General features: G+C 36.0%; 2 protein-coding genes and 1 long non-coding RNA gene across 4 annotated transcripts in view; 2 read left to right on the top strand and 1 right to left on the bottom strand.

Annotated features, from left to right (window-relative positions):
• Nucleotides 1-586: 586 nt before the first annotated feature.
• supv3l1 (SUV3-like helicase) lies at nucleotides 587-9,962 on the top strand. Its single transcript, XM_048204756.1, is given in 16 exon segments — nucleotides 587-1,054; nucleotides 1,233-1,310; nucleotides 1,483-1,590; nucleotides 2,554-2,668; nucleotides 2,804-2,972; nucleotides 3,055-3,166; nucleotides 5,506-5,583; nucleotides 6,154-6,245; nucleotides 6,472-6,652; nucleotides 7,220-7,313; nucleotides 7,398-7,617; nucleotides 7,703-7,783; nucleotides 7,881-8,057; nucleotides 9,056-9,204; nucleotides 9,355-9,517; nucleotides 9,520-9,962. Coding segments are annotated over 16 exon segments (2,310 nt in total). The 5' UTR covers nucleotides 587-780; the 3' UTR covers nucleotides 9,739-9,962.
• Nucleotides 9,963-12,512: 2,550 nt separating this feature from the next.
• Nucleotides 12,513-21,605, top strand: hkdc1 (hexokinase domain containing 1). The gene is made up of 18 exons (XM_048204753.1): nucleotides 12,513-13,176; nucleotides 14,434-14,596; nucleotides 14,736-14,884; nucleotides 15,201-15,320; nucleotides 15,493-15,588; nucleotides 16,365-16,464; nucleotides 16,632-16,815; nucleotides 17,223-17,378; nucleotides 17,646-17,879; nucleotides 17,984-18,288; nucleotides 18,681-18,829; nucleotides 19,004-19,123; nucleotides 19,285-19,380; nucleotides 19,617-19,716; nucleotides 19,898-20,081; nucleotides 20,429-20,584; nucleotides 20,883-21,116; nucleotides 21,203-21,605. Exons 1-18 carry the CDS (start codon nucleotides 13,114-13,116, stop codon nucleotides 21,351-21,353), a joined length of 2,760 nt encoding a protein of 919 aa, XP_048060710.1. The 5' UTR covers nucleotides 12,513-13,113; the 3' UTR covers nucleotides 21,354-21,605.
• LOC125276853 overlaps nucleotides 15,626-26,525 on the bottom strand; it is a 24,144-nt gene continuing 13,244 nt past the window's right edge. The window contains exons 4-6 of one of the 2 annotated variants that reach the window (XR_007186767.1): nucleotides 18,695-18,837; nucleotides 16,231-16,420; nucleotides 15,626-16,184 (exon numbers count right to left, since the gene is read on the bottom strand). This is a non-coding gene — a long non-coding RNA (uncharacterized LOC125276853). Of the gene's footprint in view, nucleotides 16,421-18,694; nucleotides 18,838-26,525 lie in introns of both variants that reach the window. The other variant, XR_007186766.1, reaches the window with a different exon arrangement.

Raw genomic sequence — 26,525 nt, 5'->3', positions numbered from 1 at the left:
ATCCATTCCAATAAATTCCAATGGAAATTACAAAAGTGAATCTATTTTCCCGGTTATGCTCTGCTGTAAAACATTTAATCGACTAGATCAATGGTATTGTGTAGCGTCCATATTGCAAAACTTAGTAAAGTTTGAATCGGTTTACAAATCGATCTGAATGATTTATGAATGAATTGGTCACAATAACTTTGAACACCCTATTTGGGACCTTTTCCCCCTTGAGAAAAGGATCACGTCATCATCACATAACATACTAAAGGACTGCAAGTGCTCGGTTTTTGCTACCATGTTGACATCAGTTATTTTATTGCTGTTGTGAGCGGTAAGAAAGAAACATTATAACGACTCCGTTTTGGTTGCACTGCGGAAGTCACCACACCAGTCCTTATTTGTAGTACGCCTACTGTAATTCCCCGTAAATTTTGCCACATTCCAAAAATGATTATCCTTCAAGATTGTACATCATAGCGAACATATTCTCATGATATTGTAGTCTATAATATACATGATGATCCATTTCCTTTAAATGTGTCCAATGTTTATTTTTTACACTTTAATAAATGTTGAGAAAAAAAACAGGCATTACTTCGGGCACCACAAATTCTTGGGTCCTTCTGCACGTTGTCACAGAGGAACTTGACCTCCTTGTCATCATAGTTTCTGGGACTGTTGCTGTAGCTAAAATGAAGTTATCAACACTAAGTTTATAAAATGAATTGTGCTACTGTCAGTTTTTATTATTCTGTTCAGCCAGCTGCACTTGATTAACGGAAGCTAAAAATGTCAGTAAATCGCTGTATTTACTTGTTGTCGCGTTGCCACATCCGATACCGGGTATGTGCTAGCACAAGCTTCTCAACTACTGCTGCAGCAGCAAACAACACTTCACTGCTTCCAACAAGAAGGACGTCTGAAAAATTCTCCAGGAGACATTCATCTTCAGACAGCTCATCGAAACCCCTGGACACATCACTGTTTGTACCGCTCACTGTCAAAAGTGATGAAGCCTGGGATGGGGCAATCGGCGCTGAGCTAACGCAACCGCTGGACAAAGGTATGTTATGTTATTAGTATATTATATAATCGCATTAACTGGTTACATATCTAGTGAGAAGCCACTATGTTCTGGACTGGTGTTTTTATAGATGACTCACTTAAAGTAATGGACATTTTTGGTGAACTGTTGCAACAGAAATACAATTTGATCTTTGTTTATCTACCTTTTTTAACAGGTGAAATTCTCAAAGTACTGAATAGATTCTACAAAAGGAAAGAGATGCAAAAATTGGCTGCTGACCAAGGACTTGATGGTAAGAATCATGGACCCATCATGATTATTATTACATGATCTTACTTAATTAACATTGGTCAACCACGGTGGGTCACACTGTGCCCATCTAAAAACTATACACATAGCAGTATGTCAAGGATACTATTGTGTTTTGTTGCATCATCAAAGAATCACTGTTTCTTCTTCAACAGCTCGTCTCTTTCATCAAGCGTTTGTCAGTTTTAGGAAATATGTGCTGGAAATGAACTCAATAAATGCTGACTTGCACATCATTCTTAATGACATCTGCTGTGGAGCTGGTGAGTATTTACTTCAGACATTGAGTTTACAATATTCATACACTGTAAAACAAAACAAAAAAATCTGTGAAATTTATAGTAAAAATAAAAAACAGCAGCTGTGGTTTGCCAGAACTTTACCTTAAAATATATGGTAGCATCAATTTAGGTTTTATGTATTGAACTTAACATTTACAGTATCATTACAAAATCTTTTTATAATGTTAATATACCAACCTACTGAAGTACTAAAATCTGTTTTGTGCATTAACAACTAGCAAAAACACTGAAAAAGCTACATGATGAATCTTAAGTTCATCAAAAGTAGCTTTTCCACAAGCTGAGGTATATATAAAAACTTGGGTAAAGTTGGTTTTATATTCGCACATTCGGACTTCTGATAAATTCAGACTTTCCAATAAATGTGCAATAAATTAATGTTTGCGAATTTTAAGCAGCGACATGATATTGACAACCAACGACTGTCAACTTACAACATTTTTCACAGTCGATCAAAATAGGCAAGTATTGTTTTAATGGCATTTTTACTTGTGAATGTCCACTGAATGTCCAATGTAGTGTGATTAACAAAGCTATTGAATACGGATGTCCGAATGTGCGAATATAAAACCAACTTTACCCAAGTTATATAAAATGGAGGTGCACACAGTGTCCTACAAATACAAAACACCTTCATAGTAACACACAACACTAAAATAACACAATAAACATTCATTTAACAACATAAGATGTTACATAAAACCCTAATGTACCTAAGAAAATTAACCATATTTTACTGTAAAATTTAAATAAAACAAGATTTATTCATGTTTCTCATTGTATATAGCTAGTAAACTGACTGTTAACCAATCAACAGGTGTATACTATATCATTTTTTTACAGTCTTTTACTGTTAAAATTGTGATTATTTTTTTAACAGTGTAAGAAAACCCATCTACATAATCTTCCTTTCCCTCATTTCAGGACACATAGATGACATTTTCCCTTACTTTATGAGACATGCCAAACAGATTTTTCCCATGTTGGATTGTATAGACGATTTACGCAAGATCAGTGACTTACGGGTCCCAGCAAACTGGTAATGAGAGTTTCATCCACTGATTTTTCTCATCTGCACTTGCTAAAGCTTTCTGACGCACTACCGTGAAACATTCATAGTGCAATAGTATTTTTACCAATGCAGACTTTTGAACATTGTAAATGTGTGTTACAGGTATCCCGAGGCCAGAGCTATTCAAAGAAAGATTGTTTTTCATGCAGGACCCACCAACAGTGGTAAGACCTATCATGCTATCCAGAGATACCTTGCAGCCAAGTCTGGAGTTTACTGTGGACCACTAAAGCTACTGGCCCATGAAATCTATGAGAAGAGTAATGATGCAGTGAGTTTCATTCTTTAGACTTTTTAATGCAATTACACATTAGTTGTGAATGTTAGAGCCACTATGTATGGTTTCCCATTAGGGAGTGCCATGTGATCTGGTGACAGGAGAAGAGAGAATATTTGTTGATCCAGAAGGAAGACCGTCTGGCCACATTGCCTCTACAATAGAGATGTGCAGCGTCACAACTCCATGTAAGTATGGAGAACATGATAATTTGAATGTAAGAATACTTGTTGAGTGTTAATAGTAATCTTAAAGGGTTAGTTCACCCAAAAATGCAAACTCACCTTCATGTCGTTCCACACCCGCAAGACTTTCGTTCATATTCGGAACACAAATTAAGATATTTTTGATAAAATCAGATGGCTCAGTAAGGCTTGCATCGCCAGCAATAACACTTTTCAATGCCCAGAAAGCTACTAAAAACATATTTAAAACAGTTCCATGTTACCACAGTGGTTCAACTTTAATATTATAAAGTGACGAGAATACTTTTTGTGCGCCAAAAATAACAAAATATCGACTTTATTTAAAGGTCCCGTTCTTCGTGATCCCATGTTTCAAACTTTAGTTAGTGTGTAATGTTGTTGTTAGAGTATAAATGAAATCTGTAAAATTTTAAAGCTCAAAGTTCAATGCCAAACGAGATATTTTATTTAACAGAAGTCGCCTACATCGAACGGCCGGTTTGGACTACATCCCTCTACTTCCTTCTTTAATGACGTCACTAAAACAGTTTTTTGACTAACCTCCGCCCACAGGAATACACAAGAGTTGCGTTTGTAGAGTGTGTTTGTCGCCATGTCGTCGAAACGCTGTTATTTTCATCCCTCAGTCCAATCACCGGGTCTGATTCCGGCTCAAATTGATAGGGTAAAATTAAAGACATGTTTACAATAACACTGAGCGCGTGCATCTCCACGTTATGGTAAGAGGTGTGACCTTTCCGGGCAAGGAGCGCTAAACTGCTGCCGAATCACAACACAGGCACCGCTGGCACAATCAGAACTCGTTACGTATTTCTGAAGGAGGGACTTCATAGAACAAGGAAGTCATCAGCCCGTTTTTATGACAGTGGAAACAGCGGTATACAGATAAGTAAATTATGTGAAAAATACTGTGTTTTTTTACACGCGAAACATGAACACGTGTTATATTGCACACTATAAACACAATCAAAGCTTCAAAAAAACACGAAAAACGGGACCTTTAACAATATCTAGTGATGGGTGATTTCAAAACACTGCTTCATGAAGCTTCGAAGCCTTACGAATCATTTGTTTTGAATCAGTGGTTCGGAGTGTATATCAAACTGCCAAAGTCACGTGAACTATTGAAGTTTCAAAACGCTTATGACGTAACGAAGCCTCGTTTACTGAAATCATGTTTTTTGGCGCTCTGAACCACTGATTTGAAACAAATGATTCGTAAAGCTATCAAAAATATCTTCATTTGTGTTCCGAAGATTTTCCGAAGGTCTTACAGGTGTGTAACGACGTGAGTGTGAGTAATTAATGACAGAATTTTCATTTTTGGTTGAACTAACCCTTTAAAGGGTTAATATGTAGAATTCAAAAACCCTTGTTATTAGTAACAACGGTGGCCATTAAGTGAACTACAGCCAGCAACTTGCTTGTGCTTGCACTTGTGCGGACATAACATACAAGAGACTGAATGTGATTTAAGGCCCTGATACACTCACAACAAAATTCTTTTTCATTCTTTGCTTAGAAGTTAAAAGAAGTGTGAAATACCTTTGCAGCGATATACTGTAAACGAAAATCCAGACACCACCCATGCTGCTGAGAGCTACGTTTAAAAGAATGTTAATATGTGCTGTGCTTTCATCTCAATAACAAAATAAACACAACAAAAATGACCACAGTGAGAAAGCAGCAGTTAAGAAAGCATCTGATCATAGCGATGTGGATGTTTTTCTACCAGCTCTGCAATTCACCGGCATCATGTTGATAGATGAGGTAATTAAAATTACACAGTTATGATAGTTTGATTATAAAGTATCTGAGACTATAGACTATATGGATCTGGCTATGTAAGACTTTAGTTTGAACTAATCCCTTTTTTTGCATGACACATAGACATTACAGTACAGAATGGCTCTTTTGGCATTATATCCTGAACATTGTAAGTATTTGTTTCATGTGTCATAGGAAGAGAGGCTCTTGGGAATGCACGTAAACGTCACATCTTTTGATTTTCCCAACAAAAACGTCCCGAGTCCTTCACGTAAAAATTGGGAAGGTCTCGTTTTTTTTTTAAGTTTCGATACAAGCTGTTCACACATTGACAATAAAAAAAAGTGATTAATATATGAAAGTTATTACATGTAGCCTCTTTAAGCAATCAAATATACAAATATCAAAATATCAAATAAATATTAAATATAAATATATTATTTTTTTGTGTAACTAGACTCTTCATTAATCATACATTGATTGTAAAGCTAACTTAAGCTTTTGAAAATTTACTGTATAAATAAAACATATTATTGTTTGAATGTTTTGTTTAGATGAAGTGGCTGTCATTGATGAGATTCAAATGATTAAAGATCCCTCCAGAGGGTGGGCTTGGACCAGAGCTCTTCTTGGTGAGTTGACATTGGCAAATCAGCAGAAACACTATTTATTTACACATACAGTGGAGTCTCAAAAGTCTGGGAGCATATTAATCATTTGGGATGTTTGTAAGCATGGAAAACAAGTTTTTGGATTTTTTTTTTTTTTAACTTGATTATGAAAAAATAAATAAATGTATTATATTCTAAGTCACTAATTATATTTATGCAAATTCATGACCTTGACCAAGAAATACTGAAATTCATCAAAAAAAATTGGTTCTTTTCACCCAAATCACTATATATTGATAATATAATTTGCAATGAAAATGAATGTATTAAATGAGTAAACAATGCAAATTAGAAGCATTTTCATTCGTGGTCTTGTTTTAGACTTTTGAACCCCATTGTAGCCTATTTATCTCTTTATTTTCTCAGTTGGATTGTGCCTACTCATTAATCTTTAGTTTCAACTTTAAATGCCTGCTACTTTACAAATATTAAACTCACAGACTATGCTAATTTTCACCTGGGTGGTCAAATAGTTCCATATAAATGTGTTGAATGAGGTATGTTAAATCTGAAGTTTCTCTTTCTGAATAGGTTTGTGTGCTGAGGAGATCCATGTGTGTGGAGAAGCTGCAGCAGTTGAATTTGTCACTGAACTTATGTTCACCACTGGTGAAGAGGTTGAGGTGAGTCTGGGAGATACAGTATTGTTGGAAAGACTACTGACTGCTTAGTTAATGCAAAGTAAATACAAGTTAATATTTATTTTGCCTGTGTAATATTCTGTTGATGCTTAATTTTGTCTATTTGTCTTGAAGTTAAAAATATTTAAATGTTTGCCTAATGGTGTGAGATATTGAGCCCATTAGTGTGATTTGACATAAATGCTCTTTTTTTGTTGTTGTCTTTAAGGTACACAATTATAAGAGGCTGACCCCCTTTTCAATCTCAAATCATGCAGTGGAATCATTAGATAACCTGAAGCCTGGCGACTGCATTGTGTGCTTCAGCAAAAATGACATCTACTCAATCAGCCGACAGATAGAAATCCGTGGCCTGGAGTGTGCCGTCATTTATGGCAGCTTGCCCCCTGGTAAGGTCCACATGATACATTTACAATCTGGTTTTAGTTTATTATTATATTATTATTATTATTTTTTTACTGCCAGCCAGCACCAGCATTTTTGATAATTTTCACAAAACTTTCATGGCCCCCAGAATGTTTTGTTGTAAGAACAGAGCTTCTACTTTTAAACAAAGTTTTATTCTAGCTTCATGCTTTCTTACTTGAATGTGGGTAAGTTTAATTAAAAAAGCAACATTTTGAACAAAAAGCGTGTTTTTCAGTTGTGCTACTACAATGTGCATTAGCAATGCTTTTATCGCTTGTTTCTGCTCCTTTTTGCCTGTGTTTTGATCCAGAGATTCTCTACTCTTTCAGAAGTTGTGTAATAGCACCTCTTACAGTATAATGCTGAAAACATGGAAAGCCAGAAAATTTTGTCAGTGGCTGGGAAGCGTTGTCTCATAAATTACATAAATTTCCATCAATGAAAGAGTTAATATCATAATGCCGTCCTGTCATTACATCACAATAATTTCACAATAATTGGTGTTTCATTTTATCTGGAAACTAGCTAAAATTTTGATTGGTCAACAGGCACCAAGTTGGCTCAAGCCAAAAAGTTTAATGATCCAGACGACCCTTGCAAAATCCTTGTTGCCACGGATGCAATTGGAATGGGTTTGAACTTGTGAGTAACGTCATACCAGTAACCTTATCTTTTTTTCTCAAACTTTTTGACTAAAAGAAAATAATGGTTCTGTACTTCCTTTAGGAGTATTAGGAGAATCATCTTTAACTCTCTGGTAAAACCCAGTGTGAATGAGAAGGGGGAGAAGGAGCTGGACACTATTTCCACGTCACAGGCGCTGCAGATTGCTGGTCGAGCGGGACGCTTCAGCTCTGTGTATAAAGAGGGTGAGGTCACGACTATGTTAAGGGACGACTTGACTGTTTTAAAGGAAATCTTGGGGAAGCCTGTTGACCCCATTGCGGTAAGGCTAGTTTTGTCTATCATAAAAGTAAACGATATATTTTGTTTGGAAAAAGGTTTTATCATTTGTTTATTTTTCATCTTAGATGGCAGGATTACACCCCACAGCGGAGCAGATAGAGATGTTTGCCTACCATCTTCCTCATGCGACTCTCTCAAACCTCATTGTAGGTCTAAATATTCAATGTTCTTGCATAATAATTTTACTGACTAGTAATCATCATCATTTAAAACACTCTGTTTCCATTCTGCTCCTCTGGACAGGATATATTTGTGAGTCTCGCACAAGTAGATGGACTTTACTTTGTCTGCAACATCGATGACTTCAAATTCTTGGCGGATATGATTCAGCATATCCCGCTGAATCTGCGCTCCCGTTACGTGTTCTGCACGGCCCCCATCAATAAGAAGCAGCCCTTCGTTTGTACATCCTTTCTCAAGGTGAGCGTAATAATCTGAGCGAACCACCTTACAGAACTTGAAACCTCAATAATTGACAGTGGAAAACGGATTACAGAGGATTAATATAAAATGTAGCTATTTGTCCTTGAATATTTAGTCATTTGATTTAGTTATAATTATTTTAGTTATGATTTAATTATGATATTTCCGCTGTATTACAAGTAATTTCACATTTGGTTAAAGTGTATAAAAATGTAGATGATCTAATAAGGTGGTAACACTTTACAGTAAGATTCTATAAGTTATTAGTTCTATATTATAGCAGTAGCTAATATGAAAATAACAATGAACAATATTTGTATAGCAGTTTATTTCTAACATTTTCAAGTGCAAATACTAATAAAATGTGTCAAAGTTTCAGAAATTAACAATAGTAATAGCAGTAGTATAGTAATGTAGTAGCAGCATTATTTAGGTATTATTTATGTACTATTGTGGTATTTATTTTTTATTATCTTATTAATTTTAGTGCTTATGTCAGTTCTTTTTGTAACACTTTACAATGAGGTTCAAAAAATATTTATTCATCTTTGTTTACGTTAGTTAATAAAAATACTTTCATGTTAGCTCAGATCCATTAAATATTAACTGATACGACTTTAGATTTTAATAATGTATTAGTAAATGTTGAAGTTAACATCAAATAACTAATAAATAGTTAATTATGCAGTGTTAACAAATGGAACCTTATTGCAAAATGTTACCCCTTTATTTCTATATAGCCTTCATTTTTATTTCAGTTTTAGTCAATTTAGTACTTAAACTTATTTCAGTTAGTTGCCACAGCAATATTTCTCAAGTTTTTAATCTAATATTTATATTTTATTTCAGCTTTATTTCAATTACTGTAAATTATATTTAATAGTTGTAGTTTTAGTTAACTATAGCAACACTGTATAATATTAATGGTATAATAGTATATTTATAAATTAACATTACCTTAGTCTAATAAACGCTGTAAAATCTGATTTCTGTAGTTTGCCAGACAGTTCAGCAGAGACGAGCCTCTGACATTCGACTGGGTGTGTCGACATATGAATTGGCCCCTGGCCCCTCCCAAAAACATCAAGGACCTGGTTCACCTTGAGGCTGTCCATGATGTGCTAGATCTTTACCTTTGGCTCAGGTATTTTTTTTTTTCCCCCTAAAGATGAACACAAACCATCTGTATATATTCAAATTCTAGTATTAAATCAAAGAGCAATAAATAAAAGTATCCCTTTTCCGATCATGTCATCTATAATTTGAATCCTCTTGGACTGCTTCCCTCTTGCAGCTATCGCTTCATGGACATGTTCCCAGATGCTAACCTCATCCGTGAGATTCAAAAAGAACTGGACGGAATCATCCAGGTTGGTGTGCGTAACATCACGCGGCTTATCCGTGCCACAGAGAATCAGTCCGCCGCTGCAGAAACCACAGCCTCCGTAAGACTTTTGATTCAAACACGCTGCCACTGAGGAGGGGACGGGCGCTAAAGGCTCATAATCAAAGAAAAGAGCTCAGGCCGACGGATTCTTCACTGAGCTCAAGGTTGTTGCGGGATGGACTACTGACAAAAGAGCTGTTAGAGCAGCTGCAGAGAGAATGGGTCCGAGAGCAGAGCCAAAACGGAGATGACTCCGTTTCAACAAATAAAGGGAAAAGAAAGAAAAAGTGAACGCTAACACTGTGTAGAACTGACTTTTCTGGACTTTTAGAAGATCAAGAGGACAATATTGCTGATGCTCTGAACTGGATGTAATGGTCTCCATTTATGGAGTGCATGACATCTATCTTACTATAAAACTTTGCAATTTTCATAGTAATGTAAATCGAGTGTCAAAAAGAGGACTGTACCACCCACTTTTAGATGTTACAATAAAACTATATTGATATTTTTAATGGCTTTCTGTTGCTTAACCACAGAAAAATGTTTCTTCACCTGCAGAATGTTATTTTAAAAATGCAGAAAAAGAGATAATTTCAGGTTCCCATGACCCAAAAAAAAGTAAAGTTACATATGACCTAGAGACCTCAGTCCATTGAACCTGTAGTTGAAAAACCAATAATTTGTATTTACCCTCTTCTATTTTTAGCACGGTTATGCAGTCTGATGTTATTTTAGGAAAACTACTCAACCAATGAAATACAAGTTGAAACATGGAGTGATTTCGTAATTGTACACCTTACTGCAACAGCCTTGTACAGTTGAGGGTAGTGTAAGGGTCAGCTTAAAAAAAAAATCAGAGCAAATCAAATTGTCATATGTTACAAGTATATGTTAAAAGGTTTAATTAATAGTAATTTTCTTCTACCGACAGGAAAAAGTTAAACTGACGTCAAATTTTTGTTCTTTTTCAAAGGATTATCTATATTCTCAGAAAATTATTCAGGTCATCATCATGCATGATGTTTTTATTACCTTTTTATAAGCTTTTTTTGTTTGTTTTTTGGCAACACCTTTACCATATTTTGGGACATGTCTGAATATGGTTTAAAACTCCCGTGTTTTTTTTTTTTTTTTTATATATAGCAATAAACATTTAATAAATGTTTATACACCATAAATACACCAGTATGGGTAATGGCTGCGGATTTTATCCAGATAAATCAGTAGGAGCTAATTTGCCTCCAAATTTTGGTTTGTTTAAAACTAGCTTTCATGCAATGTAATTGTGAACAAAACCATAAATAATTGTTAGGGGTGTGACGAGACGGGTATCTCACGAGACGAGACGGAACTCGAGATTGAGTTAACGAGAACGAGACGAGACGAGATTTTTACACACTATTTTTAAGAAATCCTCAATGGCGAAATACATGACTAGAAAAAATATTCTGCAGGTGTATTTGAAATGTTTTTACTAATCATCTTGTAATGAATGTCATTTCAGTTCTACTGAATGAATATTCAAAGTGCAAATAAGACCAAATTTTTCTTTGATACAGAGCTGAGATGGTTACAACTACAATGCCCAGCCTAAAATAGCTTTCATATTGGAAGATATCTGCATGCATCAGTGAGACGCTTTCAAAATGCGGGGTATAGAGGGTATGCATCGACGTCACTTTCCCGCCGGAACGCGCTCCCTCATCTGGACTGAGTGGCAAAAGAACCTGCTGCGTGACTGGATTTAATAGGAGAAACTGCGAAAACGCGAGTAAAACAAACGATTACTCTAAAGGTTGGGCTCGAAAATGTTCCTTATGACACGTCAAATAAACCTAATCCATGAATATTGACATGCAGCCAGGAGTCGTGTTTCCTGACATTTATATATGCCTGATTTCGACTGCGGGGAAATACATAAAGCAAATCTGCCTGTGAATATTTTATATAACTACAATATAGGTAGGTTTAAATCCAATAATCACTTATATCAATGTTATGTCATATTGTCCAGCCCTAAAACATATATAGTTTTATAGTATAGTTTTTGTCAGTGTTGTTTATTTAAAAACACCCAATTATGCAGAATATAAGATGGAAAATATTTAATTGATGAGTTGTCAACATAATATATAACAATACAATATATACGGTATGATTTTACCTCAAAATCCAACAATTTAACACAAAATTTTAACTGCAAATACATGTTTCTCTGCTGGAGTCCAGCTGTTTCTGTGAACTTCAGTGATCCATTTGCTTTTTCTGTAGCTTTCGGCAGTCTTTAAAATATACCTCAGGTTATGTGTCAAAGCTATTTGTACAGTCAATCACAAAGCTCTTTCCCGTTTTGGAAGTGTTTTGAGTGTTTTTCGCGACATTAACGCTGAAAACCAATGCTGCCATTCAGTCTTTTGCCACTCAGTGGGCGTGACCGCAGGCCTAACGGTCGACGGTGACGTCACGTGCATACCCTCTATTGAAATCGCGTTTGAATGCGCCCTCGTGTTTACTTTCACTTTCGCGCGTACTCTGTAAATACAGAGTTATCCAACTGAATTAAATGTTTTTTTATTTAAATACAAAGCAAAACGACAGTGGAGCCGTAATGTAAACGTAGCGGTGGCATATTCTTTCCTAATCATCCTAACCACTCTGTCATGGCAATATCAGAGACTACTTTTCGCCTCGACGAGAAATCTCGTCACATTTTAGTCTCGCGAGATCTCGTCACACCCCTACTAATTGTTCTCTTCCCAAAGAACATGCAATTTTAATATTATTTTTATTATTATTATTATTTCAAGTGTGGGACTACTGTTTGTGAAAATTACCTTATGGCAATTAGGACAGTTTTGTCTACAAATTGATCAATTATTTTACACCATTGTATCCACTAAAATGGAACAGCTGATACCATGATTTTGCAGGTAATGCTGGGTCAATTTTTTTTTCTGGATGAATGATTCAGCGAAGAAGTGAAGTGTTAAAAATGTTTGGTAGATCAACTTGCTCAGTGTTTGCTAAAGGCCCCAGTTAATCTCAGTCTGTTACTATGGTAACCGCATTAGCTGAACGCCTCAGCAACATTATAATCTTTGAACATTTTCCTTTGGTTTTAGAGCCTGTAATATTGTTTGTGAATGTGTTGCTATAATCATCAGCACATTTAGGTTATGTTTAATACCTTACAGTTACAAACTCAGAAGTCCTGATATCGTCTGGGCAGAAATACCCTCTCATTGATCTTGTCAGCTCTGTCCTGGTGACTGCAGATAAGGCATTTAACATGTTTATTCTCACCGTATCTTTCACTTTCTTATGAAGGATGTTTACATACTGAACTCGAACTGAATAGAAAGGATCTTTTTGATCTATTGTTTCGCTCATGATTGTTTTAAGGTGCTCCTGCGGTTTGGAGTGAATCCAAACATATTGCTTGGAGAGACTGGAGAGCAGAGGGGCTGGACGAGGCTTATCCATTAATCATTTAGCCATGAAAGGGGAGGGAGAAGCAAGTGCACAACTCTGGATTAGTGAAATACAAGCTCAGAAGAAAAGTTTCTCTCAGTCATACTAGAGTCACTCCTGAGAACATCAAATAACTCTTTTCATTAAGCAAATCACATTTTATCTGGTCAACACCTGCTTCAGGAAGTCAAGATGTTTGCGGTCCATTTGTTGTCCTTTTACTTCTCAAAGCTCCAGGAGGATCAGATCAAGAAGGTAATTGTTCATAAACCTCTATACTTGTTAAAATGTCTTTAGACAAACTTCCCCTCAGAAGATTATCATAATGATAGTTTCTACAAAATAATTCCCTGTATGTCTTGATAAAGTATCTGTTTTTATTCACTTCTCTTTGTTAATGTGTCTGTGATGTTCTGTTTTGTGATTTTCTGAACTGACGGTAAGAGTCTAACTCTATCAGTGTATTGTCAGATGTAGCCTGGTGTTGATGATGAATGTGATTTCACCGTGGCCTGTGGAATCATTAACTCCTCTCACACATGCCTTTTGTGGGCAGATAACAGACCGCATGAGGAGAAAGGACCTTGACCTCCTCATCTGCATTTATTGAACTGATTTTCATCTCCATGAAATTTAACACCTTGTTGTGAGCCGTAATTTAAATAATGACTATTTGGTTGTAGCTTATTGGTGATTGGACTTTTTTTTTTTTTTTTACAAATCTTTTTTTTTTAACGTTTTGTTTTGTATTTAATCCCCCATTCTTTCAATAGTTTACTATGAACTATCTATTATACATTACCAGTTAAGGGTTGGACACACCTACTCACTCTTTATTATTACTCTTTACTAAGTCATCAAAGCGATAAAATAACAAATGGAAGGATAGGAATTATAGGGAGCAAAGGTACATCCTGGGATGCTTTTTAACCAGTAAAGGATGGAGTAAAAGAGTTCCTTTCCAGCTAACAAAAAATGTGTTCAAAGAATATTTTGCTAACATTCCCATTAAATAATGAAAATATTATTTCTAATTGTTTTCTGAATGTTCAAAATGACTAGTAGAGACTGTCATTTTATAGCAGTATAATTTTTATCTCCAGAAACACACCTAAATTATCTTTCACTATGTCATATAATTGCATTTATCACTGATAGTATTAGTATTATTTTTTGCTTGGTCATTTTAAGTTGTCATTCCTACAGAATGTGTTGAAGTACATATATTTTTTATTTCTCAGTATTTTGACTATTTATCTTTTGTTTACCCATTTATTCAGTCACTTATTCAATTCAATTCATGTTTATGTGTATAGCACTTTTCATAATACATATAATTTCAAAGCAGCTTTACAGAAAACGCATGTCTACATTACTTATTCCCAGAACTTATTCCCCAGTATTTTGTTTCATTGAATGTATGTAATAAGAAAGTGTAAAGTAAACCTTACGCTAGGCAACAGAAGTGAGCTCGAAGCTTGCAGTGTTTGAAATAATTGTGTTTCTCAATAGGTAGACCGATTTTTGTATGCCATGCGCCTGTCAGATGATCAGCTGGCGGACATATCATCTCGGTTTCGGCTGGAGATGGAGAAAGGACTGTCAAATGAGAGCAACGCTGCGGCTGCAGTGAAGATGCTCCCAACGCATGTTTATTCAACACCCGATGGCTCAGGTACATTGACATGACACATGACTATTGGCTATTTCATGGTTACTACTATAACCATTTTGTGACAAATAGTAAATCATTAAAATCTGCTAATGTTTAAGATAGATTTACATCTGTTCTGTTTCATATGGCTCCCCTGCAGAGAAGGGTGAGTTTCTGGCACTGGATCTGGGGGGTTCAAAATTTAAAGTATTACAGGTGAAGGTTTCAGAAGATGGAAAGGGGAAAGTCCAGATGGAAAGTGAAACATTTCCCATCCCTGAAGAGATCCTTAATGGCAGAGGAACAGAGGTGATTGATGTTTCACAAATATGAGTTATAACAATAAGGAATCCATTGCAGATAAGTTGTTTCCAGAGTATTATGATGTTAACAAGAAAAGACTGAATAAACTGTCAGTTCTCTTAGGTAATTGTTTATGGAATTACTACAAATGCAAATATTGCAATTACATATTTATTCATGCATTGTTCATGTGCATTATAAAATGTCAGCTAATCTTGATCTAAGTCACCATAGATAATAACATGAATTAGGGGCAGATTTTTCTATTGTCATTTTTAAAACCCCTTTATTAAATGTTTTGAATGTCTCTCTTTTCTTGCAGCTTTTTGAGCATGTGGCAGAATCTTTGAAGTCTTTTCTACAGAAACGCCACATTAATCACAAAAGAAAACCTCTCGGCTTCACCTTCTCTTTCCCATGTGCGCAGTCCAAAATAGATGAGGTACAACTGAACTCGGACATGTTTATATAAAATGTATATAAAATAAAATTGTAATTGGTTCTCAAGTCATTAGGAAATTGAGTGGATGTTCTTGTTAATAAACCAGTGAAATGGAAGAATAGACATTCATATCAGCTGATCTCACTGACCCATTTTGTTTGTGTTGACACAGGGTGTCTTACTGTCATGGTCAAAGAATTTCAAGGTTAGAGGTGTCCAAGGGACCAATGTTGTGCAGTCATTACGGAAAGCCATTCGTAAAGTTGGGGTATGGATACCATTTTCTTTGCTCATCATTTCCAATGAACAAAATAAAGTAGAAACCAACTGGTGCTACTCCAAGTAGAAGTCATAACACAGTAGTCAGCTGGTATTGGTGATTCATGTTCATGACTTCTACTTGCAATTGAGTTCTTAATGATACGGTCACATTAGCAAAATTTCACAGGCAAAAAACTTCCATTGTCTATTATCAATAGTGTAGCAACTTTCAAACCAAGCAGCTTTCCATTTGACAACATTGCAAATTCATGTGATGCTTGAAGCTGTTGCGAAATCTGCATGTGGAATGTTTTCACCCTGACATGAAATTCCAGATCACGTGAATTCCTATTAAAAAAATGGATTTTGCCCATAAAAATTTGCAGAGCAACGGTAATTGTGACTGCACCTGAGTTCACCTACAAATTTTTCATATTTTAAAATTCCATACTTTTCCAGACTCATATTTCCAAACATTTCTGTAGAATTTTTAGAGCATATTTAACATAAATGGTTCAAACAGCATTATATTTGGTATATAGTACATCATGTAAGTGCATGTTGAGAAGAACCTAAAACACTTTATAATCTGCATATATTGACCTCTGATACATCAGAGGTCAATATATGCAGTACATGCAATATATACATCTTCTTCACTTGAGCTTGCATTTCCTGTCTTCCGCATTCACATGCGTAAAAATGGAAGTCAATGGAATGAAAAGTGTAGTGTGGCTGCCTCTTAAGAATCCATAGTCTCCATTTTCTGTTGTGTGTGTGAAGGATCTTGACGTGGATGTCCTGGCTATGGTCAATGACACGGTGGGGGCCATGATGACCTGTGGATATGATGACCAGAACTGTGAGGTGGGGGTTATTATAGGTAAGACCTCACTGGATACTTTTGGACTGGACAATTTTCTCTCAGTAAATTTAAAATGAATTTAAAAACACAAATGTGTTGCTTCAAAAGGTAGAAGACCTCTAAAACTCATAAGAATCCTGCAAAAGTGAGAAGGCTTGATTTATTGCCGCAATCTGTTTCCTCAGGTACTGGCACTAATGCGTGTTACATGGAGGAAATGCGACACATTGATCTCGTGGAAGGAGATGAAGGCAGGATGTGTATTAACACTGAATGGGGGGCATTCGGAGATGATGGTGTGCTTGATGATTTCATCACAAGTTTTGACCGTGAAATTGATGCCGCCTCAATAAATCCAGGAAAACAGCTGTAAGTCCTTATTGATGGGATTAGATTGCTTTAACACAGGGATGTCCAAATCAGGGCCTATGAAACAAAGTTTGATTTGGCCCATCATGCCATATCACAAGAAGAGGGGGGAAATATGGGAAACATGCCATTAAAGCATATCTTCATTTATAATTTTTGCTTTAACATTTTTGTTGTAGAGAATATAAATGAATTTTATTAAAAATACATTTTAATATAATGTATTTGTATTACGGCAACATTTATTTCAGCCCTCTATCAAGTTTTGTTTTTGACCCTTTGTAGTGTATAGTTTGGGCACCTCCACACTTACTGAAAGTTATTCCCAAATGATGTGTGCACATAACTTTTTTTTTTCTTCCAAGTTTTGTAGTATTAACTTTGTAACTCTGTAACTTTGTAACCAGTTTTGAAAAGATGGTGAGTGGGATGTACATGGGAGAGCTTGTGAGACTCATCCTGCTGAAGATGGCCAAAAAGGGTCTACTGTTTCGTGGCCAAGTCAGCGATGCTCTCAGGACAAAGGGAACATTCCAGACCAACCATATCTGCTTGATTGAACAGTAAGATTGCATATACACAAATATAAACCGATATTAGATGGGTTAAAATAAGCAACATATTTTTCTAGCTACGAGGAATTTCTGCAAGTTCTGAATCTTCATGTTTGAGTGATTATTTGAGAATATTAGGAATTTTCCCTGCTAAAAAGATTACAATTCAGCATGAATTTCCATGCTGGCTTAATCTGGATTTTGGTGTTTTGTGATAATCTGGTGCAGGTCTAGATGGGGTTTAAATGTACATATTCTAACTGAGAATGTTTCCAGGTATAAAGGCGGTTTGGAGAACACCAAGGAGATCCTGGAAGACCTGGGACTTAATCCCAATGAAGATGACTGCATCGCTGTCCAGCATGTCTGCACCATTGTGTCCTTCAGGTCAGCTAATCTGGTTGCTGCCGCTTTGGCTGCCATCTTGACACGGATCAGAGAAAACAAGAAGCTGAAGACCCTTCGGACCACTGTAGGAGTGGATGGGACGGTCTACAGAACACATCCACAGTACGTCAATTCACCCGTAAAACCCAAGGAGGTTTTTAGTATGAAATTGGATTGAAGAAATATGTTTAAAATGCATAATTAATACTTGTATCTGTATTTTAAAGGTACCCCAAGAGGCTCCACAAGGTGGTCCGCCATCTGGTGCCCGACTGTCATGTTCGTTTTGTGCTGTCTGAAAGTGGCAGTGCAAAAGGTGCCGCCATGGTGACTGCAGTGGCTCAGCGGTTAGCTTCACAACGTAAGGAGATTGATGATACCCTTGCGACCTTCGCATTGAACTCCACACAGCTCCAGAAAGTGAAGGAGAAGATGCGCATGGAGATGGAACGAGGCTTGAAGAAAGACTCCCATCCCACTGCATCAGTCAAAATGCTGCCCACATATGTTTACAGGACTCCAGATGGGACAGGTAAAGGGAAACTGCCTACTTACAGCAATCATGGTGTAAACCGTGCATCTTTGGGGAGTTCCAAGTTTGTTAGCACTATTGTTATTTTTAGCACTGTTATATAATATAATATAATATAATATAATATAATATAATATAATATAATATAATATAATATAATATAATATAATACATCCATTCATTCTTCAAACTGCTTGTCCTATGTAGGGTTGACGAAATGTTGGAGACCATACTTTTTTTTTTTTATTATTATAATCATTTAGATTTTTTTTTTTTGTATATTCTTTTTTTTTTTGTATATTCAGTAGCAAAGATAAATCTTAAATCTGAAAATGATTATAATTGACTCATTAAGACATTTTTTATGCCACTGAATGTTGTTACTTTCACAGAAAGAGGAAAGTACCTTGCCTTGGATCTTGGTGGAACCAATTTCCGTGTGTTGGTGGTTAAGATTCGTACTGGTATGCGGAATTCAGTCCGGATGTACAACAAGATTTATGCCATCCCACTGGAGATCATGCAGGGCACAGGAGAGGAGGTGAAACACTATGAACAAAAAAATCAATCATTTTGGTGCAAATGAATACATTAGTACCGCATATTTAACATCATTGTACTATATAGGGTCCAGAAATGTATCAGTACAACATTCACAAGTATAATAATACTATTTTAAGCTGACTTAATTTTTTCAGTTTTTTTTTTTCTCTAGTTGTTTGACCACATAGTTCAGTGTATCTCGGATTTCTTGGACTATATGGGGATGAAGAACACTCGTTTGCCTCTTGGCTTCACCTTCTCTTTCCCATGCAGTCAGACAGGTATTGATAAGGTAAAAAAAAAACATCTTCCTTGGGTTATCAGAGGTCACTTCAATTTTCAATATAATTATCATTAAAAGGTTTAAACACCTTAAAACAATCTGTTACAGCACACAGACAAATGCTACTCTCAATTGATCATCCTTGCCATTTGTATCATCTATTTGTTTAGGGAGATCTGGTCTGCTGGACGAAAGGCTTCAAAGCGACAGATTGTGAGGGTTATGATGTTGTGGATATGCTGAGAGAGGCCATCAAAAGAAGAAATGTAAGGGGAAAGCAAACATCAAATCACTTTTGCACATGACACACTCATTCACTTACAGAGAAGCACCATCATCAATGTTAATGTTCCATTGTCATATAATAAGAGTATTCAGACTTCAATGCTTATATTTTTTCATAAATAATTATATTGTAGCTTATAATCATCGTATTTGAATGAAACTACAGGTATTACTGATGTTTGTATTGGTGTGGTTATGATTTAATTTGTTCTTTCAGGAATTTGACCTTGATATCGTTGCTATAGTGAATGACACAGTTGGCACAATGATGACGTGTGCATACGAGGACCCTAAATGTCAGATTGGTCTTATTGCTGGTAAGTATTAATGTATTTCTGAGGTATTTCTGTGGTATTTCAGTGAAGCTGTATGGTAACTGAAAGCTGTGAGGTATGGTAAGCTGTGAGGTAACAACCTCACTGCTGGTTATAAACCAACACACGCAAAAAAGCATTACAGTATGCAACAAGTCAACACGTATGCTTCTCAACTCTGCAGGAACGGGCAGTAATGTGTGTTACATGGAGGAGATGAAGAACATCGAGTTTGTGGAGGGTGATGAAGGGCAGATGTGTATAAACACTGAGTGGGGAGGATTTGGAGAAAATGATAATATTGAGGACATCCGGACCAGATATGACCGAGAGGTGGACGGAGGCTCACTTAATGCAGGAAAACAAAGGTAAAGATTACCATTTTTAGACAATTTAGACAGTGATATTATTTTACGATGGTTGTCTAAACAGTTGTGCAAGACAAATGCAATGCAGATTTTCTCCATTTGTCCACATGGAGGCAGTATACTATCAAGATTTCCTTAAAGCAGAGGAAGTTTTAGCAACTTTAGCAAAATTTAAATAACTAAAAATTTTATTTTTTGTGAATATTATATTTGATTTATTTTAAATTAATTTAACATTAATTTAATAATAAATGATTATTATTAAGAAGAAGAATTTAAAATATATATTACGCCTTGACAATGTGTCAGGTTTTCCAAATATAATCTAATGTTATCCTCATTTACAGGTTTGAAAAGATGACGAGTGGAATGTATTTGGGAGAGATTGTAAGGCAGATTCTCATTGATCTCACAAAACGCGGTCTTCTGTTTCGTGGTCGCATCACAGAGAGACTGAAGACCAAAGGCATCTTCGAGACCAAGTTTCTCTCACAGATTGAGAGGTATATTAACCGTCTCTGACATAGAATATATTGGTCACATGACTGAGCTCAGCTTCCCAAATATTTTGGCATCTACTGTCATTTTTACCTTTACTAAAATCTTATTTTAGAGGTGTACTTATAATCTCATATTAAAAGTAACTTATTCATGAGCTTATTCATACATATACACATACTGTACATATATATATAAATTTAATAGGCATTTGGAAAAAAAAATTCTAACTAGAAGTTAGTGAATAAATGTAACATAATGTACTTCATTTGACCATTGCTTTGTCTTCTTCCATTTACTTAGTGACCGTTTGGCACTATTGCAAGTGAGGTGCATTCTGCAGAGTCTAGGCTTGGACGGCACATGTGATGACAGTATTATTGTGAAGGAAGTGTGTGGAGTCGTTTCCCGCCGAGCAGCTCAGCTCTGTGGTGCAGGAATGGCTGCTGTTGTAGACAAAATCCGAGAGAACCATGGACTAGAGCATTTGGAGATTACTGTTGGAGTGGACGGCACCCTTTACAAGTTACATCCACAGTAAGTTAAGATTAGCGGAACATTTACTTACATTAGATCAGTGTTGGATTCATATCCTAAACTTGACATGTTGCTTTTCGTGACAGCTTCTCCACGATCTTAAAGGACACTGTCAGAGAACTTGCTCCCAATTGTAAGGTGGATTTCATCCTATCAGAGGATGGCAGTGGGAAAGGGGCGGCCCTGATCACAGCTGTAGCACGACAGCATCAAACAGAGAAACAAGAACCTCGCTAGATGCTCAGACTGGGGTTCTCTGAGTGCTGCTTTTGGTGTTTTAAGAGTACAGGGTTTCTATAAGTAATTATATAGATTTATCAAATGATGGCTCTCATGAAATCTCACTTGTTTGCAGGTTGCATATATTTGCATTTTTTTTGCATGTAAAATAAGTGCATTCAGGGACATCGACAGAGATGTTAATTTATTACTTTTTTATTATTATTGTTTTTAATGTATTGATTAGTGCAATAAATATTGCTTTTACGATCACTGTGTTCAGCATCGTTTCACTCTCACTGTACATTGGCTCTTTGAAGGCCTTTTTTCTTGTTGTCCTTTTGTTCAGACTCAGTGAGCGGTTTGCATGGGCAGTCAGAGTGAAAGACTCACAAAGGCCAAACTAAAGGGGGCGGTGGCTGTGTGCAATGGAATGTCATGACAGAATGTTGCTCTAGTGCTCTGTGATGCTGTTTGAGAAGCTTGGAGACCAAACACTTATATTAAATCAGGAACTGATACTGTACTTTGAAAAGCAATGTTTTTATTTGACTAGTAGAGCCAAATTAGAGTAAAGATTTTTTTTAGATTGTGAATTAGATATTAGAAATTAATAAAAGTATTAATTTCTAAAGTCTAATGCAGAAACGATGCATTAAATTGATCAAAAGTGACATTTGTGATGTTGCAAAAGATTTCTGTTTCAAATAAAGTCTGTTCTTTTGAACTTTTTATTCATCAAATAATCCTGAAAGAAAAATGTAGCACAGGTTACACAAAAATATTAAGCAGCACAACTGCTATCAACACAGACCTGCCAACCTTGGAAAAATTTTTTGAGTACCAGTGTGACGCAGACCTGCCAACCTTGGAAAATTTTTTGAGTACCAGTGTGACGGGATGGGAGATTTTTTTTGGGGGGGGGGGGGGGGGGGTCATTACACAAAGCACACACACACACACACACACACACCCATCTTCGTTAATCTAATTTTGAATGTTAAAGTTTTTTTAATTTGACAATTAAAAATTTCACTACAACTGCTCAAAAACATTTTTTTTTTTAAATTCATGATTAATATTGCATTGCATTATGTGTGCTTATACAAACCGACAACCACAAGTGAATCGCATTCATATATTTAATATGGACTAAAAAAATTTGTTTGCAATTTCAAGTAGGCTATATTTACATACAACTAACCTGACAGTCGAGTTGTTTATACAGGTTTTGTAATGAAAACTAGTCTAAAATTAAAAAACCCTTAGAAAACAGTAAACATTGAGTTTACATGTGATTCATTTAAAATACTTAATTTATTATTACAATATCCAAATATGATACTAAATCCCACAGAAAAAAAGGGTTTCTATTTGTAACGTGCTGTCTTTGAATTATAAACAAGACAAACATTCGCTGAATAAAGGTTAGCCAATACAAACATATTTATTGAAAACAGCTGACAATGAATAGAAAGGACCTATAGAGTGCCTCAGGGATGACGCAATTTTGTAGGCAAAACCCGGAAGCGAGTTAGCATTTTAGGACTTCCGGTTCCAACGCCGTAAAGTCTATGGGTTTTTACTAAATCTCCTGAAATAAGGTCTGTGGTTAACAAAGCCTCTAAATACTTTCACGTTTTGATCTATGATATAAAACTCACCAGTTATAACCCACTTGTGATTTTTTTAACTTTTACTGTGTCTTAAAATCGGCGGTTGCTAACAAATTGCTAAAAGGTTGGCGGGGACTTTAGACGTCATCATTAAAAACGGGACATTTGGACAGCATTTCTCATGAAAAAGTGGATAAGTATTCATACACAGCGCATATCATAATCAGCGAGCATGTTTATAAATAAAGTTGTTTTCTAAATAAAGCTTGAGGAAGTTTGGTGGTGGTGACGTTGATCCGCGACCATGGTGTGCTGTAGTCCATTTATAGCCTACTGTTAGCCGTTTATATCTGACGACTTTATTTAGGCTTCAAAATCTATAAATGTTGTGTTAACTTGTAAAGATTATCTTGATAGACAAAACGTGTAAGTGTCATAACCCTTTGTTAAACACAGAGCTTATTTTGTTCGATTTTCCAAAAGTCTATGGGAAAAATGCATAGGCTTTCAACCGAGGGAACCCGTGCGCCACTAACTTCCGGGTTGGCCTACAAAAACGCGTCATCCAAACGAATCGAGTATTCAAGAATATCAAGTAGAAGTTATTTCATAGGTTAGGTGGCTTAGAGTTTCTTTTAAAATGTAATTTTACCCCTTCTAAATTACCCATTTCTCTCTCTAAATTTCACCAACAAGTTTTACTTGCTTGGAAACTGTGTTACGTGCACAACTTTTCTCCCCACAAAGAAATTCTGTGGAATAACTCGAATATTTTAATCCGAAACAAATCCCTGTTTATGGACAAGTGGTATGAAAGAGGTATTGTTTTTGTTTTGGATTTATTTAATAATGATGGCAGTATACTGGAATATGAACAATTTATGTCTTTATATAATTTTCCTTTGCCTGCTAGAACTTTCAATTCTGTCATCAAAGCTTTATCTCCAAGCTATGTGCACTTATTTAAAACACACCTTTTCTTTAATGAGAGGAAAACAATTATGCCTAAACTTTTATTGGACGGAGTTTTCCCTTCTTGATAAAAAATGTAATAGTAAACATGTAAAGCAATTGTTACATTACACTGTTTATACATCCCCTAGATGTAAATCTTTCTGGAACAATGTTTTTGACAGTATTCACTGGAAGAGAGCGTGGTTACTCCCTGAAAAATACTGTATGTCCAATAAAATAAGAGAGGTACATTTCAAAATGTTACATAATGCTTATCCAACCAACTCCCAAATTGCCTCTTTTGTTGATCTCTCTGACTTGTGTGTATTTTGCAAGTTGAGGAAGAAACTTTGCTTCACTTATTCTTTCATTGTATTCATGTTAAATCTCTTTGGGAGAACTTAAGCTGTTATCTTTCTCCTTTTAGAAACCGCAATTTAGACTTTTCTTTGAAGGATATATTTCTTTATTTTTAGAGGAGTGACTATGCTATTGACCTTGTTGTTAATTTCTTTGTGTTGCATTGCAATTTTTTTATTCACAAAAACAAATTTCTCAAGACATTGCCTAGATTTGATGTCTACATTGCTGAGATTTCCCTTGTTATTAAATCTCTTACACTCATTGATAATAACAAGAACAACCAATTCCTTAAGAACTTTGACCATTTTTTCTTACTGGTTGAGGTTTCATTTGTCTGTATGTTTTTTTTTTTTTTTTTTTTTTTTTTTTTTTTTCCTCAGTTTATATTAATGTGTTTAATGCAGTGCTGTTTCTTTTCTTGCAATAAAAAATAAATGAAAAATATCAAGTAGAAGTTAGTCCGACTTATAATGAGGGGTTGTGTTAACTAAAGCGTCCATCATTTAACGAATCTTAAAAACACGGGTGGATAATTAAAAATGTTTTCTGACAAAAAAAAAACAAAAAAACACAAGCAAGAACAAATTTTAAACCAAGCAAGCAATGATCTTCCCTCTCTGTGCGCGCGCGCGTTTGTGTTTATGAGAGAGAGCTCGCGCAGCTCTGAGACAACGGTACTTTTAATGCTAGATTTCATAAAATAAGTAGGCCTAGGCTATGTAACATAATTAGGTACTTTAGTTATTATTAACACAATAATGCAACACATGTAGGCTACGTTTCTCAACACTGAAAATAAATAAATAAACGCCTGTTTCTCAAGACTCGCGCTTGTCAGTCAGTCACACATCACAACATTTTCATAATCACTAAGCCATATAACGTTAGCGATTTAAATTTTATTTAAATTTGTTGTTCAACATAACGTGAGCATTTTATACCCGTTTACCTTAAGGAGTTAGAAGTACCATGACTAGAGAGTTCAGTCACTGAGACGGCGGGAGTGGAAGGAGGATCGAGTTTGTGATTTTGTGTTGCTGTTTCTTTTTATTGATAGGCCGTACGCATTTGTCAATCATCCCATCTTGCTATTTGGGAAATGAGCCCAGCGCTCAGATTGGTCGAACTCTTTGGCTGCGTCCGAAAACCTAGGTAGCTGTCTTGCTGCCTCGCTATCTTATAAGAGAATGACTTGTACGGCAGCATTTGTGCATGAAGGTACCTCACGAAATTGATTTCGGACAGACTTCTGAGGCAGCGTAACAGTTTAATGATCTACAGCAATATAGCGCGAGCTTTGGTGAGAACTAAACAAATATTTAATTACTACAGTAGTAATTTCTCGATAGAAATGATATCAAAATTAAAATATGTTGGTCAAAATCCTACATTTATACACAAACTGAGCAGCAAACGCAAGCTTCGGACGCCATTTTTATTTTTCTAGCTCAACTGTCACAGAATGGAAAGCACAGGATTGTGGGATATCAAAGGCAGCTAAGGATACATCTATGCTTCCTTCAAAAATCGATCTGACAGTGGCGGCTACTGGTCTGTCAGAGAGGGGAAGCTCATTTTCGGCCTACATCATAAAATTGTCTATTTATTTAAAAGTAAATTCTGCCCTACGTTCCTTTTCAAGAAAATGGTCTGTGACCCTGTCGTACCAACTAGGAGTCTTTTCAAGTGACTTGACCAGTGTCCTCTCAATGGCCAGCAGAGCTAGGCTGCTTAAATGGCCTTGGCCCATTGTGTTTCGGGTGTAGGACTTGAGTCGCTTTAAACAGGAGAAGCTCCTTTCTACACCTGCAGATGTAGCTCCAATTGTTGCCATTAATGAGAACAGTTTGTAAAGCTGAGGCATTGCACTGTCCAACTCCATGTCTTTAAGGAACACCAAGTAATCACACAGCTTTCCCCTGTTACCCTGCAAGTCCTGATCTGAATACAGGACTTGAAGTTCTGACCTCAGTCTTCCTGAATCAAAGTGATGGCCATAACTTTTCAGGACACTTTGGAAGGCCTCCTCTGGAAATACCTGTCTCATGTCATCAAATTTCCCTGGATTGACTAATTCTAAGAAGAGCATGCTTTCCAAATTTGAAAAACGTCGAGGAATCTGCTCCAAGATGTTATCAAGGATGGCCATGTACAGATTTCTGTATCGCACTTGGGGATCCTGCAATTGGGTCAGACGGCGCTTTCTCATGGGCTCATCTCGTGGGTCTGATGTGAGATCTGCTGTTTTGGCATAAAT

Source organism: Megalobrama amblycephala, linkage group LG10, assembly GCF_018812025.1.
Source record: "Megalobrama amblycephala isolate DHTTF-2021 linkage group LG10, ASM1881202v1, whole genome shotgun sequence".
NCBI lineage: Eukaryota > Metazoa > Chordata > Actinopteri > Cypriniformes > Xenocyprididae > Megalobrama > Megalobrama amblycephala.
This window is presented reverse-complemented; position numbering and strand designations above follow the sequence as displayed.